The following is an 18,015-nucleotide window of genomic DNA, read 5'->3' as shown; positions in this document are numbered from 1 at the left end:
TATATGCTTCTTCAGCAGCTTACATATTCTCCATATTCTCTTGGTTTAAATGTTTAGAATGCTAAGAAAGGAATAGAACAAAGATAAAGGGGGGGGTGCGGAGAAGCTGTAGAAATGGAAGTGTAATAATTTTTCTTTAGTTGGTGAGAGGCTGCAGCAAGGAGCAACAACCCAGCTGCATTAATTATCTGTAAGCCCCCTCAGTAGTGGGGGGGATGCGACCCATCCTAGGTTGGATGGATGAGGGATACGATATGATGGTGAGAGGCAGAACCTCTAGCATCAGTTAGAAGCACAACATTAAATAAATATTATATGCTATAATTATATTATCCACTGAAAAGAAATTACTTAACTTATTATCTTAAAAGTTCATGCTGTGAATTATTTTGCTGGAATTAGCATTTTATTAATACTTTAAAAGATTATTTTAAATTACTTTCTGAAAGTTATTAAATGTTTAATAAGGATTATTAACATTTGTGTAAAAACCTTGCACAAAAGTGTACTAAAAAAGTATGTATCTTTTTTTTTTTTAAATGTTATTTAAGTCATTTTGTATTGACCCTTTCAAAGTAATTCCTTTGCAGCTTTGATAGTGGAATCTGCTAGAAACACAAACAGGCTATTTCAATTGATAATCTTGATTATATTATTTATTTTCTGCCCTTCTGACATCAAGAAATGTCTTTGGGTACTAGCTTTAGTTTTGGAAAAAACAAAAGTTGTGGATTATTATCGAATACAAATTACCACAGCCATTCTGTTTTTGTCCATAAATTGTTGTATTGACTAAACAGGAAAACTGGTGGAGTATAATGTCCAATCTCCAGTACCATTTATTCAAATAAATGTTTTTGTTACACTTAAACTCAAGAATTGATAATTCAGAGTATTGATTCATCTGAAGAGATCCTTGAAAGTGCTAACATTAATTGATCCCCCCCCCCCCCCTCTGGCATGGTAAGAAGATCTGGGAGAAATTTGACTGAGATCCACTGCATGTTCAAAGCTGGATTTATATCAGAAATGCTTTGGTGCGATTTTGGAAATTAGCTCCTGATTTCAAACACATTTTTCTCTGTTGTGCTCATGTACGGTTGGATCGATATGTCCACCCGTACATGAGCACAACATGTACGGTTGGATCGATATGTCCTGTATCATCAGCCCTTCCATATGGGATACCTGTTTGTCATGGAGGAACCGGCCTTTGTTGGCACTGGCCTTTTTCATTTTAAATTATTTTCTGTTCTTCTATCCATATTCTTTGCTCTGTTTCTTCTAAGCTTTTTTTTTTTTTTTTACTGTATTTTCCAGACGACTATTGCTTGAATCCAACACTCATAAAAGTTTAATGGAATGAAACACCACTAGGAAACAATTAATAATATTATGCAATGTTTCTAATCCATTAAATACTATTATTAAAATCTAATCTCAGTTACAGACATCGTCAGGGAGTAACACACAAAGGCAGCACAAAACTAACAGAAACATGGACAAAAGACTAGAGTCCTAACTAGGTGGGGTGCCTTCTATGGATGCCTGTCAGCAGCCTGGGATGTAAACTGGGATCTTGAAGTATTAGTGTTTCCCATATTTTGGGAAGTTTATGCAACCATATTTATTCAAATTAGGCTGATTTTTAAGATCAGCATCAGATTCTAAAAATAGTCTTTCTCTTCTAAATTTGCTATGATGGAGCTTGATGGTCTTTTTGTAATTGATTCTGCAAGTTATATCCAAAGCTTTGGATATAACTCACAGACCATAGTCATGACTGCAGATGTATGTTTTTTATGTTCTTCCATTTAGATGGAAGCTGACCTTCTTGCTTGTCCATAATAGGTCAACTTGCAGGAACAAGGAACTATACACACCTGGAACTGAGAGGGGAGGGAGTTTGTCTCTAGTGGAGCAGATAAGGGTAGCTAGTTTTGAGTGGGACCTAAAAGTGGTGATAGATTGTATTTCTTTAAGATCCTGGATTTTTTTTTCTAATGTGCCTTACACATAAAGGATGGTGATAGCATTACTAAAATCTTTCTGAAGAGAAGATCATGGATTAGTGGAGGGATTGATTATTTTTTTGATATTGTGGAAACTGCAGCCATTAGATAGAAAAGTGTAGTGTATATGATTGCGTTCTGTTGCATGAGAGGTCTCATTGGAACAAAGGTTATGGATTAGTGTTTTTATCTAGGAAAGTTTGTGAATATATCTGCCTTTGTGAGTGGGTTTCCTATATACCAAAAAGGACAGGTTAGGTAGGAGGTGACCAAGGTTGTTTAAAAAGGTCAGACTATTATTAGTTTCCTTTTCTATTATAAATTGGATTCTAGGGTTAAGACGACTATTGAGGTGACATAGAAAAGTGTCTAATGTGTCTGGACCATGAGACCAAATAGAAAAGATATCATTTACATATCTTAACCAGATAGAAGGTTTGAGAGGAGGTTGTCAACAGCTTGTTTTTTTAAATCTTCCATAAAAAAATCAGCAAGGAAGAGGGAGTGAGGAGATCTCCATAGAGGGTACCCTCTATCTGTTTATAAATTTTGTTCTTCCAAGAGAAATATCCTGAATGAATAGCAAAGGAGAAGAGGTCAGTAATATCAAGGGGAAAAACTTTTTTTTAAAAGCAATAAGGTGTGATTTAAGGAAATGGTTTGTGAACAATGAGGTTATGTCAAGTCTCATTAGGATATCAGTATCATTAACAATTATATTTTCAATGGAACTTTTAAAATGGGAAGAATATTATGATGTGTTAAGACCATTAAGGGAGGCAAGAGATTTTGCTAACATCACTGCAGAGTGATAAATCTGATCCTAACAACTCTGTCATGAACTCAGCTTGTTCTTCTCCAAGTTTCTCTTCCACAATTTTTCTTACCTCTTCTCGAGTAGGCTTGCATAAATCATCACAGGAAATTCCTCCATAATTCTCAATTTCAATTGTATTTCCCCTTTTGTAGTGGATATTATGAGAGCCTGCTCCAATCATCTGTAATTTAGCCATCTGAATCATGTAATGGCTACACTGCATGCTACTGATTTACTTTCTATGAATTTTTGATATGCTTTCTCCTTTTCATCACTAGGTCTGACAAGGGATGTACTACCATTATCCACAATGCTAGTAAATAAAATAAGAAAATGAATATTATTCATAGAGACCATTCCATCTGTAGATCTTTAGATTATGATCCCACCAAATCACAAATCAAGAAAGTAAAAAGCCATACTCAAAAAAAGTTTCTTTTGGACCTCCTCACACAAAAAACTCAAGCCCTTCATTTGCTGTGAGAGGGTGTGGATGTGGCATCGACAGCATGAGGCCATAGTCCCGTCCCGTCATGCCAGGTCAGTTCTGTTCAAGGAGGTGGTGGTGGTGGCGCTATGATGGTTTGGGGAGTCTTCTCATGTGACACATTAGGTCCCTTAGTTTGTCTGGAGAGTATTTACATGTTCCGAGCTACCAGAATGTGCTGACTGATCGCCTACATACTTTCAAGGTTTTTGCGCTTCCTACAGTCGATGGTCTGTTTCAGCAGGACAATGCACTGCCCCTCCAGGCCTCAACCACCCAGGCTTGGCTCAAAGAACACTCATCTGAGTTTGGCACCATCTGGCTCCCATGGTCCCCAAATTTAAATCCAATTGAATCTCTCTGGGATGCCATAAACATCAGATCCATGTATCTGGGGAAGTTCTGGACAATGTTGCAATAGGCATGGCTAGAATTGCCTCTGCAGTCCTCCGGCAACTTTGAAGTCAATGTCTTGGAGAGAGTACAGGCTGTTATTTGCACTAGAGGAGGACCGACACACTGTTAGGTGTTATTGAAAACATAACAGTGATACCTACCATTAGGTAGGTACCACTGTTAAGTTTTGTCCATTGAGTGTACACCACACTTTTCGATCTAATGGCTACAGTTCCAACATTATCAAAAAAAATAATCAATCCAATCCACAACATTCTTTTCAGGAAGATTTTAGTAATGCTATCACCATCCCCTATGTGTGAGGCACATTAGAAATAAAATCCAGGATCTTAAAGAAATACAATCTATGCACCACTTTTAGGTCCCACTTGAAACTAGCTACCCTTATCTGCTCCACTAGAGACAAACAACCACCCCTTTCAGTTCTGAGTGTATATAGAGTATCTCGTTCCTGCAAGTTGGTATTATAGACAGACAAAAAGGTAAGCTACCATCTGAATGGAAGAACATAAAAAATACATCTGCAGTCATGACTATGGTCAATCTGGCCTTGCAGACCATGCTTTGGATATAACTCACAGAATCAATTGGAAAAAAATCATTATGCTCCATCACAGTAAATTTAGAAGAGAAAGACTATTTTTAGAATCTGCTGCTGCTCTTAAAAATCAGCCTAATTTGAATAAATATGGTTGTATAAAATTTTCCAAAATATGGGAAACACTAATTCTTCAAGATCCTAGTTTACATCCTAGGCTGCCAAGAGGTGTCCACAGAAGGTGCTCCCCCCCAACTAGTTTGAACACTAGTCTTTCATCCATGTGTTTCAGTTAGCTTTGTGCTGATTTTGTGTGTGTTGTGTTAAGTCTCATTCTGTACTCTGTAACTGATATGAAATATTGGAAGCATTAAATACTATTTTTAATCATTTCTTAGTGCTATTTCATTCCATTAAACTTTTATCATGAGTACCATCACTAGGAGATCTTCCAGTGATGGTACTGGCCTTTTTTCATTTTTGTTTTTTCTTTTCTTTCCATTCTTTACTGTATTTCCCTGAAATCTTTTTTTTTTACTGTCCTATTTTCCAGACCACCATCACGGGCATTTAATGCCCTGTAGCCATGGGTGACATCAAGAAAGGGGGACCCTTGGGCTCTCTCTTTCTCTCTCTCACACACACGTGCACACCAGGGTTCTCAACAAGTCTCAGCCTGGTACAGACTCTATTTGCACATCAGCTAGCAGTAATAATAAAGAAAAGCAGCAATAATAATAATAAATCATAGACACCTATAAAGGTTTGGAAGTGTTGGCAGCCTCTAAAATCAGGAGACATTCTTTCAAAATGTCCTTTCAAAAACATTAAGAGGAGCAATTCTTTCCTTTACAAAATAGGGATATTATTAAGGTGGGACCTCATTGATGCTTCTGATGCAGAGATTTGCTCTGAATTAAAATGATCAAGGAGTGACAGTCATAAGAGGAGGTCTCATACATAGGGATGGTATTCTAGTTCACTTGGAGTATCATCCTTACATTTAGCACTCCTAAATACCCAACATCAGGGAAAGTCGGGGAACTCAATTGACCTGTTAGGCTCAATATCCTGAACCCTTTGCACTACTTCATTTTCAGAAATACATCCATGCTGAGGCTACCTCTCATGGCTCTGCTATTTGTCCTTGATATGGCAGTAAAATGCATGAGAATGAAGATTGAAAGTGCAAAATACCCAAATGAGCTAATGTTGAGGAAGTATCAGGAGGTGAAAGGGAAGTATGACATAATAGCAGCAACATCTCGTGGGAAATCCTGCTGAGAAGACAACAGTAAAGAAAGTGTTCATGGGGGGCATTACACACATATGTCTGTCTTACCCTCTCACAGTTTTTCATCATCTCTAAGCGGTATGATTTACTAGCAATCTCTATAGAGAAAAAAATGAATATGGCCTCACTCCTGAAAAAAAAAAATACACCAAAAATGGTTTCACTGCATTTATATCCACTAGGTTAAAAAAATAATGGATCATGCACCACATACAATAAAAAAAAATAGGCCTCAAGCTCCATTAATAGATGTATGAATTACCTTCACTCTCCTAACAGGAAAATAAAACCATCAAAATACCTATTGCCTGAATGGCCTTGAATTTGACATCTGGGATATCTTTCTTGAGAAGGAAGAGTTGGACACTGTTTATCCATAATTCCTTTAAAAAAAATCTAAGACTGATAAAAAGCAAATCTCACAAAACTAGGAGCATCCACCAAACATAAATAATTAACAGATTAATACATTTGAATTGTCACTGAATCTGCAAAAATGTGAATTATATCTAGTTCCTCTTACAGAAACATATCTGACATGTCTATCATCCATAAGGACAGGACAGGTGATGAGCATTTGAGTTCCTTCCCATGGAGGAACTCTCGTCCTGTTATATCTGTCTACTGTCTTGTGCAGATATATCCCAGGATTACCTTAATGATCTCATATTGCAGTTGTTATCCCTTATACTTGTGATGGGGGACTTAAATGGCCACAGCATGCTGTGGAGTGGTGCACACATATCTTAATATGTGCACTGTCCCGAGAGTTGTGGGAAGTGCATCCTTGTTGACAGTAATTTGTTCCTCCTAAACACTGGAAGTAACACCTTCCACATGTCTACCAAAACATTCACTGCTATCAGCCTAGCAGTTTGTTTGTTATCCATAGTTTAAATAGGAAGTAGAAGATAACCTGAAATTCTGCCATCCATCCACCTGTCTTCTACAGGGCAGTGGATGACAGGTTTTTTGAGTTAGTCTGCTGTGAGGTTGAGGCCAAGAGATAATTATTTTGTGATGAAGCATGCCTCTGATCAGGGAGAGTGGGGAATATTCTGCCAAGAAAGGGTATATGTGGAATTACAAGGTATGTAATTATGACAATCTTAGGAGGAAGCTCAGAGCTGTGCCATGGTATAGAAACCTGTAAGAGAAATATGTTAGCAATGCATTGGTGGTAGCTAAGGAGTATCTGGAGGATGCAATATCAGATTGTATACCCAATTACAGTCAGGAGGGTTGGATGAGTAGTATCATTAAGCAGGAGCTACAAAAAAAAAAAAAAAAAAAGAAAGTGTTGTGGTGAAGGGTATATGAGGAGAAATGTAACAGCAAGTTCTCAAGCAGTAAACCAACATAGTAAGGAAGGTAAAATGAGATTTATGAGAAGAAACTAGCAGAGAAGGGTAAATTAAAAATAGCAAGAAATTATATTTTTGTTTCATCCTTTATCCAAGTGTAAGTAAGCAAAGTTTGCTTACACTTGGATAAAGTTTCTTCATGACTAGGATACTTGTGTATAGAGGCTAATGACTTCATATTAATTGCCTTAGTATCCCATAATGTAAAACACATATCCCTTCAGGTGTGTATAATGCTGTGCATTATGGGAAGGGCTACTATACAGTTTTGACTTTTATTGAGGTCTTATCAGTGGGAGCCAGTCCCAGAAAAGACACCAAGGTTGAAGTAATGTATCTCTTGAGGTTTGGCATGTTGAAAGACCTGCACGATTTTGATCTTAGAGGGAATCTCTCTCTCTCTCTTTCTTGAACTGAGTCTTCCAAGTTTGAGTTGGGATTGACCCTCTCTCAAACCTATTCTCCAAGAAGAGAGAGATTCCCCGCAAAATTTTGTATTAAGTATCATGCTATTTGCCATAGCAGAACAGCTTCTTCCAACTACAAACAATGCCCTCTCTGTGGATGACTTTACCATCTTTTTTTCTCTTTTGCAATAGTGAATGTCATAGAAATACAGTTGCAGCAAGCCACTGATTGTCTTTCAAATGAGTTCAGATTTTTGCCACAGGAAATTGTCTGCATGCATTTTTGCTGAAAATGTGATCATCCTGACTTGGAACTGACAAGTAGTAATCTTAGTTAAAACAGAAGTGAAGAAAGCTTCTATTCCAAATGGGGAAAACTGACATTTTATATGTCAGTTGCAAGATAAGTTCAAAGAAAGATGATTTTCTTCACACTCTGACTTCCAATTGGGATGCAGACAGATATTTATTGCTCCTGTTAATATTACACTTACACTTCATTACACTTATCAAATCCATACATTATTTATGTGTTTTAGGTGTATGCTTCTGCAAGAGACAATACATTCAGGTACTAGATCCAGTATTAGGCTATCAAAATTGCAAATGAAGCATTTTGAACATCACTTATTCCTAGTCTTTACATCAAAGAAAATGAACCAACTTTTCACTTCCACATCAGTAACCTGAATAAAATCTCTGCTGGACCATCTCACGTGGGCAGTTATTATTTTTTTTTGTCTACAGTAGGAAATTTGTACAATACCTGTCAGGCTACCATATATTCATTCCTTCTGTTTGCAAATAAAAGCATTACTCAAGCTCTGGAGATCAGAGTAGTGGTTGAATGCCACCTTTTATCATGCAGTTTCTCCTAATGCAGATTAGTAAAACGTTCCGCTCCTTCCTTGTCTACAAGCAACTCTTTCAAATACATGAAGCTGAATTCGTACTTATCTATATAGACAATTCAAAATTGTGAAGTAAAGTCTCTAGTGGGATCTTCAGCTGTCTTTTCAGATCCTACATACAAGAGTGTACCATACTGCTAGGTGGCATGCAGTAGAGCTTGCATTAAGTTACATAAAATTAAAACATTACAAAAGGTGCAGTATTTATACTGATTTTAGATGCTCTCTTCAGGTACATAAAGTCTGGTAGAGCAGCAACATCTGATTGCTCTTTTGGATCCAACATTTGCTGTATAAGATAAGCTCTATCTGGACATTCACTTGTGTTGGATTCCTAAACAATTTGCAATCAAGACAAATGAGACTGCAGCTGGGTCAGTTTGCTCCCTAAGATACCATCATCTGCTTGTCCCTTACACAGATTACAGAAAATTATATGACATAAATTTATATTCTAGTGGCAAATATCATGGAATAGAGAGAATTACAAGCTCTATTAGATTAAACTCAAAATTAAACTATGGCAGTCTAGTCTGTGCATGGTTTGCAGAGAAGTTGTTTTTGCTCAGCTTCATATAAGCTATAGTCATCTTACACACTCCTTCCTATTCAGTGTTAACCACAGTGCATATTTTAATCGATTGGCCTCATTTTGTCAATGGGTACAGTCTTTATTTTAGTGTTTTTAATAATCTTCCTGGGCTCTTCACCCAGGCAGATTTTATGTTTTCTCCAGTATAAAATGTGTTTTTAAATTTCTACAGAAGACTAACTTTTATTATTATATATTGATTTATATATGTTACTTTTAAAGTGAAATTGTTATTTATTTATTAATTTTATATTATTCCTGACTTGCTTTTTCTTGTAATATACTTTTATCTTGACTTATAATTTATGTGGTTTTTCATAATATTTTAACTATTGGCATGATGCATTATAGCCTAAGTTACTGATGTGCCAGAAAAAATCAAACAGCAATGTATGCTTTTTTTTAAGTGGCACTTGTGACAGAAAATAATATATATAAAGACATAGATACAAAAAGAGTTCATTACTAATGTAAATAACTAAATATTTTGATCTGAAACTTCTAGATCATCCTCAGTGTAAATGATACTTCAAAGTAAGGTAGAATGATAAGAGGGTTTTACAAGTAAGATACCAGCTACATGGTATAGTTATAGTATAGCAGATATCCTTATTAATTATAAACAGTAACCCTTTTTTTTTTACGTATATCAACATATCTACTGTACTATGACATGCACTCTAACATGCAGCTTGTAATCTCACTTGGGAAACTATTTGCTTCTGTAATTTTCAGATTGAAATGTTTGATTATTTACATCAGTAATAAACTTTTCTTGTATCTACATGTTCACACATTGTTTTCATGGCTACATGAAAACAATGTGTTTTCTTTCTGTCATGCAGCTTCTCCTTGTGCAGGTAAGTTAAACATTTTATCTCTGCTTTCTGTCTATCAGCAGTTTTTTCAAACACACAGAGCAGAATACTTCAATTTTATACATGTCTTTATATATACAGTTCAAAATCAGAGTGTCTGTTGAAATCTACAACTGTCTTTTCCAACAACATAATATCTAGTCAGATCCAACTAGAATGTAGGATCTGTACTGCTGAGCAGAATACTTATGGTATTCTGTATCAAAGTGCATTATTCATTCTGATTCACTAAGTTCTCTATAGGCACTAATAAGTGATATATCAACAACATTCACTTCTTTCTAGAACCCAGCATTTTTTTTTCTGTCAAATGAGGATGCTCCAGCTGGATGATAGTATTGGATCCCATGGCACACTGGGATTAAGAGAAACAAAGCTGCAGATGCTGTCAAGTCATCTCTCAACATGCTGTCCTTCACAGTGATTGTAGACAGATTATAAGACAAAAATTGATATCAGTGAAAGGCAGCATAGAATTGTGAAACAAACCCTATCAGATTAAACCTGAAATTAAATTAAGTCAGTTCTATGCATAGATTTTAAAGAGAAAGTTGTTGCTTGGCTCTGCATAGTTCATGTTACACATTCTTATATTTATAGATAAGTGATGACATTCCTTTTTATGAGTACTTTGCCATTTTAACTATCCACCATGTTTTAATTGACTACACTGATTATTTTAATGAGCGCTATAGAGGTAGCCAAGGAAAAGAAGAAGTCAGCTTGTGTGCTTAGAGAATACACAGAAAAATATAAAAAAGCAAAACACTATGTAAAGCTAGTTAACCAAAAGTTATGGGAAGACTTTGGTAAGAGGAACAGAAAATAAATATCAGGAAGGTCGCAAAATATTCTGGAGACTGTCGAAAAACCTCAGAAATGAAGTAAAGAGTACTGTAAAAGGTATCAGAGATGATAGAGATATTTTTGATATCTGGAGTAATTTCTTTGAAAGAGTAGTAAACGAAACAATCTGCATCAGAGGTTCAAATGCTGGATGATTGGAGCAGAGTTTTCATAGTACCCATTTATAAAAAGAGAAATAAAATTGAATTTGAGAATTACAGGTCCCAAGTGTTCCTGGTAAGATTTATATAAGTATACTTGTTGATGGGAAGCTTGATGAAAAACAAGTTGGATTCCAGCCAAATAGGATTGTCAGGATCAAATTTTCACTTTAATACAAATAGTCAAGAAATCTTTGAAATATAACATGGATTTGTATTTAAGTTTTGTTGACCTGGAAAAGGCACATGACAAGGTGCCAAGAAGAAAGCTCTTCAAAACACTATAGTTATGTGGTATAAATGGGCATTATATTGAGCAGTACATAGTCTCTATTTAAGCTGTAAGTTAGCAGTTAGAATTGAAAGAGGTTCAGGGAGATGGTTCGATATTAAATCAGGTGTGTGACAAGAGTACATATTATCTCGACTGTTATTCATTATCTATATGGATCACATTATGAAGGAAAGTGGCATCATTAAATCTGATATCAAAATTGACAATAGTAATCTTAGCTCTTTACTTTGTGCAGATTGATTTTATACTTCTGAATAAATCCAGTACAAGTCTGGTAGATTCCCTGACTAAATTGAATAACCGTTGTAATAAATTTGGTATGAAAATCATCAATAAAAAGATAGACAGTGAAAATAGTCAGAAACATATCAAATTGTATACTGAATGGCAAACCTGTAGAAGTAGTAAAACATTTTACTACTTCTACAGGAAATGATTAATAGATGTATATAAATGTTTGACATATAGAAATAGAAAAATTTGGAGAAAAGTGCAAAGCTAATAATAATGGTTAATACCAGCTATGTTTCTATGGATTAGTTGTTACTAACACTATGTTTCGAATTAAGCAATATTTTTAGTGAAGATGGGAAATTAAATATGGAAATAGATAACTGAATTAGTAAAACTAGTATGGTAAGAAGTCAGCTGAATAAATTTGTATGGAATAAGAAGAAATTAGTCAAAACACTAAATTCGCTGTATACAAGACACTGTTCAAACCAATTTTAGCTTATGGATCTGAGAACTTGGTTAGAAATAAAACACTTGGTCAGACTGGAGACTACAGGTATGAGAATTCTGAGAAGGATTAGTGGAGTGAACTGGTGGTATCACATTAAAAATGAAGAGATTAAGAAAGAACTTGTCATTGTTAGCATTCAGGAATGTGTTAGTAGAGCTAATCTCAGGTGGTATGGTCTTTTAAACAGATTGGAAGAAGAGCAAAGATTAGCAAAACAAGTGTTCTTTGCCAGTTTGGCAGGTGAAAGATCCAGAAGAAGACCAATATGTAGATGGATTGATGCAGTAAAAAGTGCCTTAAAAGAGAAATATAAGATCTGATAATGTTGGAGTTTTGACAAATAATAGATTCATTTGAAGGAAAATTGTTGATCAGAAGTTAGTAATGGTGTAACTTTTTGATATAGTACTATCATAATTATCCTGTATATCCCTTGATGTTGGATATCAGGAATTTGATGATGATGACATTGTCCTGGTGCATTAAAGCCATTCTTTCTGGTGTGCCAAAACATCAAAACAGCATCTGTATCATCGAGAGAGAGAGAGAGAGATTCATTTTTGAACTGCACAAACCTTTTGAATGTATAACTTTTGTCCATCATTTCTTCTCAACTCATTTTATTTAACTTATTGGTTTCAATGCTATTTTTGTCAAGTTCAAAATGGAGTTTAATGCATGTCATCTGTTACAGTCTACAATCATTTGTAAAACGAAATTCATACTTAAGTATACTCGGTTTTATTTCATATGATATTGCTTCTAATTCATACCAGGCAAAGCGACTCAGCAGGTTTAATATTTTGCTATTACCTGTTAGTTGAATCCTATATTAATAATAATGATTACATTACAGCCATTCTGGAAACTTGTTTTAAGCATATCTCATACTGTATATATGTAAGAGAGGGGGATTATTGTGCTTTTTCCAGCCAAATGTTCAGATATGCTGAATTATATTACATTTTCACTTATGTTTTATGTTTGTTAAAATGAATTCATATCATTTGAAGTTTTTTAATTTAAGTTACAATGAAACTTCTCAAATCTGGTCAAAGGACAACTCTTTGACCTTAATAATTGGACCATAGATCAATAAGCTTTTTTTCCCCTCATCCTGAGGGGGAAAAAAAAAGAAGTTTATTGATGGATTTACTTTGTTATTTATCTTATGTAGAGTTACAAGACAAAGACGAATTAGAAACCGCCGGATTCCTTTTCGTTCTGGACCATCTACTAGCTCTAATAGTCATTGTACCAGTAGTAAAACTGGTGACAAGCCAGCTATAGTAGTAGATCTTACACAGTCAGATGATGAATCTCCTCCTGCATCCAGTTTGCCACCAAATACTGTTGTTTCTAATTCTGCTGTTGTAAGGTAAAAATTGTTACATATTTAAATATTCAGATTTAGCAGAATTGTTTAATTTTATGTATATAGCAATCATGAAGTTTAATTTAATTACAATGAAACTTCTCAAATCTGGTCAAAGAACAACTCTTTGACCCTAATAATTGGACCATAGTTCAAGCATGGTTATGTTTTCAGAATGCTTCTGACCTCCACGAAGCTGGTTCTGGTCTCTCGTGATAAAAATCATCTCCCACTTAAAGACATTCATTTACAAATATCCATGTCAAAGTAGGATTTAAATCAAATCAAATTAATCAAAGTAAGCTTAAGATTAGGGGCATTGTTATACATTTGACCAACCAGGCTGTCATGCCTATCATATCATTATTTAAACTCATTCACTGAGAAAAGCCGTCACATCTTCCCCTAACAACCCATTCCACTCATTCAACACTCTCAGGGAAGAAGAAGAAAATCCTCACAATCTTGCCGTTATCTTATCAAAGAGTTATATAAGGTGACCATTTGTTCTTTCCCTCCTTGTCATATATTGGAAAATTTCTTATGCAACTTATATGTTTGTATCAATTCTTCTATCTTACCTGTTAACAAATGTTTTTGATCCACACCTTTTCAGTTTATCCTTGTGCAGATTTTGCCATCCTGGTTGCTCAATTCTGTATTTTCTTCATTGTTTTCTTATTCCCGAAAAAAGTAAATAAATTGAGTTTGTTTATTTATTTATTTTTCATGAAATATACTGTATTGTATGAGTGAACTTTGGGCATCATAAAAGTGGGTTAGCATATCCACTTGCCAACCAACAGGCTCTTGGTTTTGAATCCTGCAGAAGCATGGATATTTGTAAAAGTCTTTAGGTAAAAATTATTTTTATTACCTGGTTAAAGATCAACGCTGCTTGTTAAATGTCTGAAGTGGCTTGAAAAGTATCATATCTGTTTTCTCAGGCAGGGGTCCAAGATTATCTAAAATAAATAATTTTTTTAAAAAAGCTTTCTCATATTTCACCATGGGCTGTTGTGAAAACACACTGAATTCACTCTGCTTCTCATGCTTTGTAATCCAACATTATTAATGAAAGCCACTCTTATACCAATGATACCAAACATGGAATATTATTAGTGTTATTAACAGCTGACCTCTATTGAAGAGTGTATCTATAGCTTAGTCAGTTTCGAGGCTGCCCTTTGGAAAGACCTGGGTTTTAATCCCATCTAGAACATGAAGAACCTATACCGGGCCTGCACAATTTGATTGTCTTTGAGGGCCAAACCCAACTTGGACCACCTGACCAAGGGCCAGATCACTTCGGACCTCGAATCTTAGACTAGTCCACTGCAGCTAAACTTAAGTAAATTTGTTAGCAGGTCTACAGTAAATACTAATTAATATGCATATTTACATTTTTTAGAGAGTTACAATTAAAATTATAATCAAAATTATTTACAAACAGATATAGCTGCAAAATTTCTCAATAAAAACCACTTAAGCATAAACACAAATTTTATTAATAATTTCACTGAGAATATCACACTTATTCTCAGTGAAATATCAGTGACTGAATGTCACAATGTGACACATTGCATTTCTTTGTTGCCACTATTTTATCAAAGTTTGGTGTCATGTTTGAATTGGCCATTCTTAGTATGGCCTCTAAATTGATATCACTTAAAGATGAACGCTGTTTGGTTTTGTTCAAGTTCATGACTGAAAACGTTTGTTCACAAGTATATGTGCTCCCAAACATACAAAATACCTGGTAGGCAGTATCCAACAAACTTTTAAATTTATCCTGATCCAGAATAGAATAAAAGTCTTGTCAAGTACTCTCCTTATGCTTTACCCAATAATTTTCAGAACACTGAAGATCAATAACTTCCACCTGGAGTTCGACAGATTTCCTGCTTTGACAGAAAATGGGTCCTCGATCACTTTTATGCGGACTTCGTCTTCATTACTCAATGGCATTCTTTTCTGAAACTCCTCACTTAGAAGTGATATGTGCTTCTTATATTTTCCACCCACCATTGAATGATATTCTGATGGAATATTCTGTCGACAAGTTAAGAAATGTGACATATCCCCCTTAGCAAGTTGATTTTCAAACAAACTTAATTTCATTTTGAATGCCTTTATAAGAGACATTAACTGAAAAACAAACTTGTTTTTTCCTTGAAGCTATAAGTTAAGGTCATTCAAGTGACCCAAAATGTCACACAAGAAAAATAAATCTTGATTCCATTCTTCATCCATTATTTCTGGGAATTTTTTCGTATCTTCTTGAGTTTCCAAAAATTCAACTAATTCATTTTTTAGAGTGACAAAGCGTAACAAAACTTTACCATGGCTCAACCAATGTACATCAGTGTGGTATGGTAGATCCCCGTACTCCGCATCATTTTCTTCTAGAAACGCCTGAAACATTCTGTGTTTCAAACCTAGAGCTCGAATACAGTTGACCAGAGCAAATACTACTTTAATCACATGATCAAACTGCAAAACCTTGGAACATAACACCTGCTGATAAATTAGGCAGTGAAATTTTGTCAATGGTTTACCTGCATACTGTTCAATAAATGTTACAGCACCAACATTTTTTCCACACATAGATGGGACGCCATCAGTGCAAACTGCTACTAAATTCTTGAAATTTAAGGATAGTTTTTCGGTTACATGCATCTTTACATTTTCTGCGATCTCCTTTCCTGTTGTTCTTCCTTTCATTGAACACAAACCAGCAAGCTCCTCTGTCACCTCAAAATTCTTATTAATGCCTATTACATATATTAAAAGCTGTGCAGTATCTTTCACGTCAGTGCTTTCATCCATAGCAAGTGAATAATAGACAAATTCACTAGCCGATTTTTTTCAGGTTATATTTAAGATCCTCGGCAATATCAGCCACCCTGTGCTGGACAGTCATACTGGACAAACTGATATTTTCAAAATTATTTTTCTTATCAGGACACACTTTGGAAACGGCAATCATCAGACACTTTTTTTATCAACTCTCCCTCAGTAAATGATTTGCCAGCACAAACTATTTCTTGTGATATAATAATAATATTTGGTTGCAGATCAAGTGTTGATCAATTTTATTATTAAACTGAACCAACTAGTTTCGCCACACTTTAACTGTTGGCATCTTCAGGGTACTTATAAGTTTAAACAATCTCACAATTATGCGTAACTGCAAAACTGACAAAAAAACAAAAAATCTGACTAGAATAATTACAAATAGGATAGTATCGAACATGAGTGAAACACGTCTCGCGTGTACAAGGTTAGCTAGCTGTTGCGAAGAAACTTTCTGTAGTTTGTATTAAAGTTCATTTCTTCCGTTTTTAAAGTTCTGATTAGGGTTTTTGATATCTCTGGGAGTATTAGGCCTTGATTTCTGTTAAGGTTGACAGTAGAACGGGTGACTGTGGCTGCTGCTTTGAAAATTCTTGAATGGTAATCTTCCTCTATGTAAGGAGAACAGCTTTTGTCCCACTCGATGACGTGGTTAGTTGTAGAGAAATGAGATGATAGGCCAGAAATATCCTGTCTGTTGTTTTTGACATAGCCAATGTGTTCCTTTTGCCTGATTTCGAGGCTTCTCGAAGTCTGTTCGATGTAACTAGAGCCACAAGCGCATGGAATATTATAAACTCCAGCATATTTATAGAAAGGATGGTTGTCTTTTGGAGATCTTAGTAGTTTATGAATAGATTCTATTAGTTTAAATGTTACTCTTATTTTGTGTTGTTTGAGGAGGCTGGCGAGCTTGTTGGAGATGCCACTTACAAACGGAATTGCAATCGTTTTTATATATTGAATATCTTCTTGTTCTCTTTGTGGTGGTTCAGAGAAAAGGACTTTATTGACTAGTCTTCTTGGATAGCCGTTCAAATACAGATTGTTGGAAATAAATTTTAACTCATCTTGAAGGGTCTCGTTGTCCATTGTGATGTGAATCGCTCTTTTCTTTAACATGTGTACGATGCTGAGTTTATGTGAGATGTGGTGAGAGGAGCTGAAATGTAGGTAGCGACCTGTATTGGTCGGTTTTCTGTACACCGATAGATTTATACTGCCATCAATTTGTTTTTTGATTAAGATGTCTAAAAACGGTAATTGGTTTTCTCTTTCAAGTTCCAGAGTGAATTTGATAGAACGATGGAAGGAGTTGATCTTTTTGAGATAATCATATAGGTCATCTTTGTTATTGTTCCATACGATGAAGATATCGTCCACATATCTGAACCAAATTTTAGGTTTTGTAATAATTTAGGATAGGATTTTGTTTTCTAAGTCTTCCATAAAGAGGTCAGCACATGAAGGTGAGAGTGGGCTCCCCATCGCCAAGCCTGTTAATTGTTAATAGATCTTATTTTTCCAAGAAAAGTAGTTGGAGTTTAGGCAGTGAGCAAACAATGAGGTTATATCTTGTGGGAACAAGGTACTTAAGATGTCAATGACCTCCACTACAGGAACGTTTGTAAAGAGAGAGGTGACATCTAACCTTATACTCCCAGAGATATGGAAAACCTTAATCAGAACTTTAAAAATGGAAGAAATGAACTTTAATACAAACTACAGAAAGTTCCTTAGCAACAGCTAGCTAACCTTGTACACACGAGACGTGTTTCACTCATGTTCGATACTATCCTATTTGTAATTATTCTAGTCAGTTTTTTAGTTTTTTTTGTCAGTTTTGCAGTTACACATAATTGTAAGATTGTTTAAACTTATAAGTACCCTGAAGATGCCAACAGTTAAAGTGTGGCGAAACTAGTTGGTTCAGTTTAATAATAAAATTGATCAACACTTTATCTGCAACCAAATATTATTATTATACTAATTTATGATCAAGAAAATATTCATCATGAAG

At 35.2% G+C, this 18,015-nt stretch overlaps 1 protein-coding gene across 2 annotated transcripts in view; it reads left to right on the top strand.

Annotated features, from left to right (window-relative positions):
* LOC150096278 (uncharacterized) overlaps positions 1-18,015 on the top strand; it is a 269,156-nt gene that overhangs the window by 58,015 nt on the left and 193,126 nt on the right. For both annotated transcript variants that reach the window (XM_090409235.1, XM_090409234.1), the window contains exon 4: positions 12,942-13,142. In XM_090409235.1, coding sequence (XP_090265361.1) covers positions 12,942-13,142 — 201 coding nt within the window. The remainder of the gene's footprint in view (positions 1-12,941; positions 13,143-18,015) is intronic.

The sequence above is a fragment of the Typopeltis vanoorti genome, chromosome 19 (assembly GCF_054136105.1).
Source record: "Typopeltis vanoorti isolate ZY-2024b chromosome 19, IOZ_Tvanoo_1.0, whole genome shotgun sequence".
Taxonomy (NCBI): Eukaryota; Metazoa; Arthropoda; class Arachnida; order Uropygi; family Thelyphonidae; genus Typopeltis; species Typopeltis vanoorti.
This window is presented reverse-complemented; position numbering and strand designations above follow the sequence as displayed.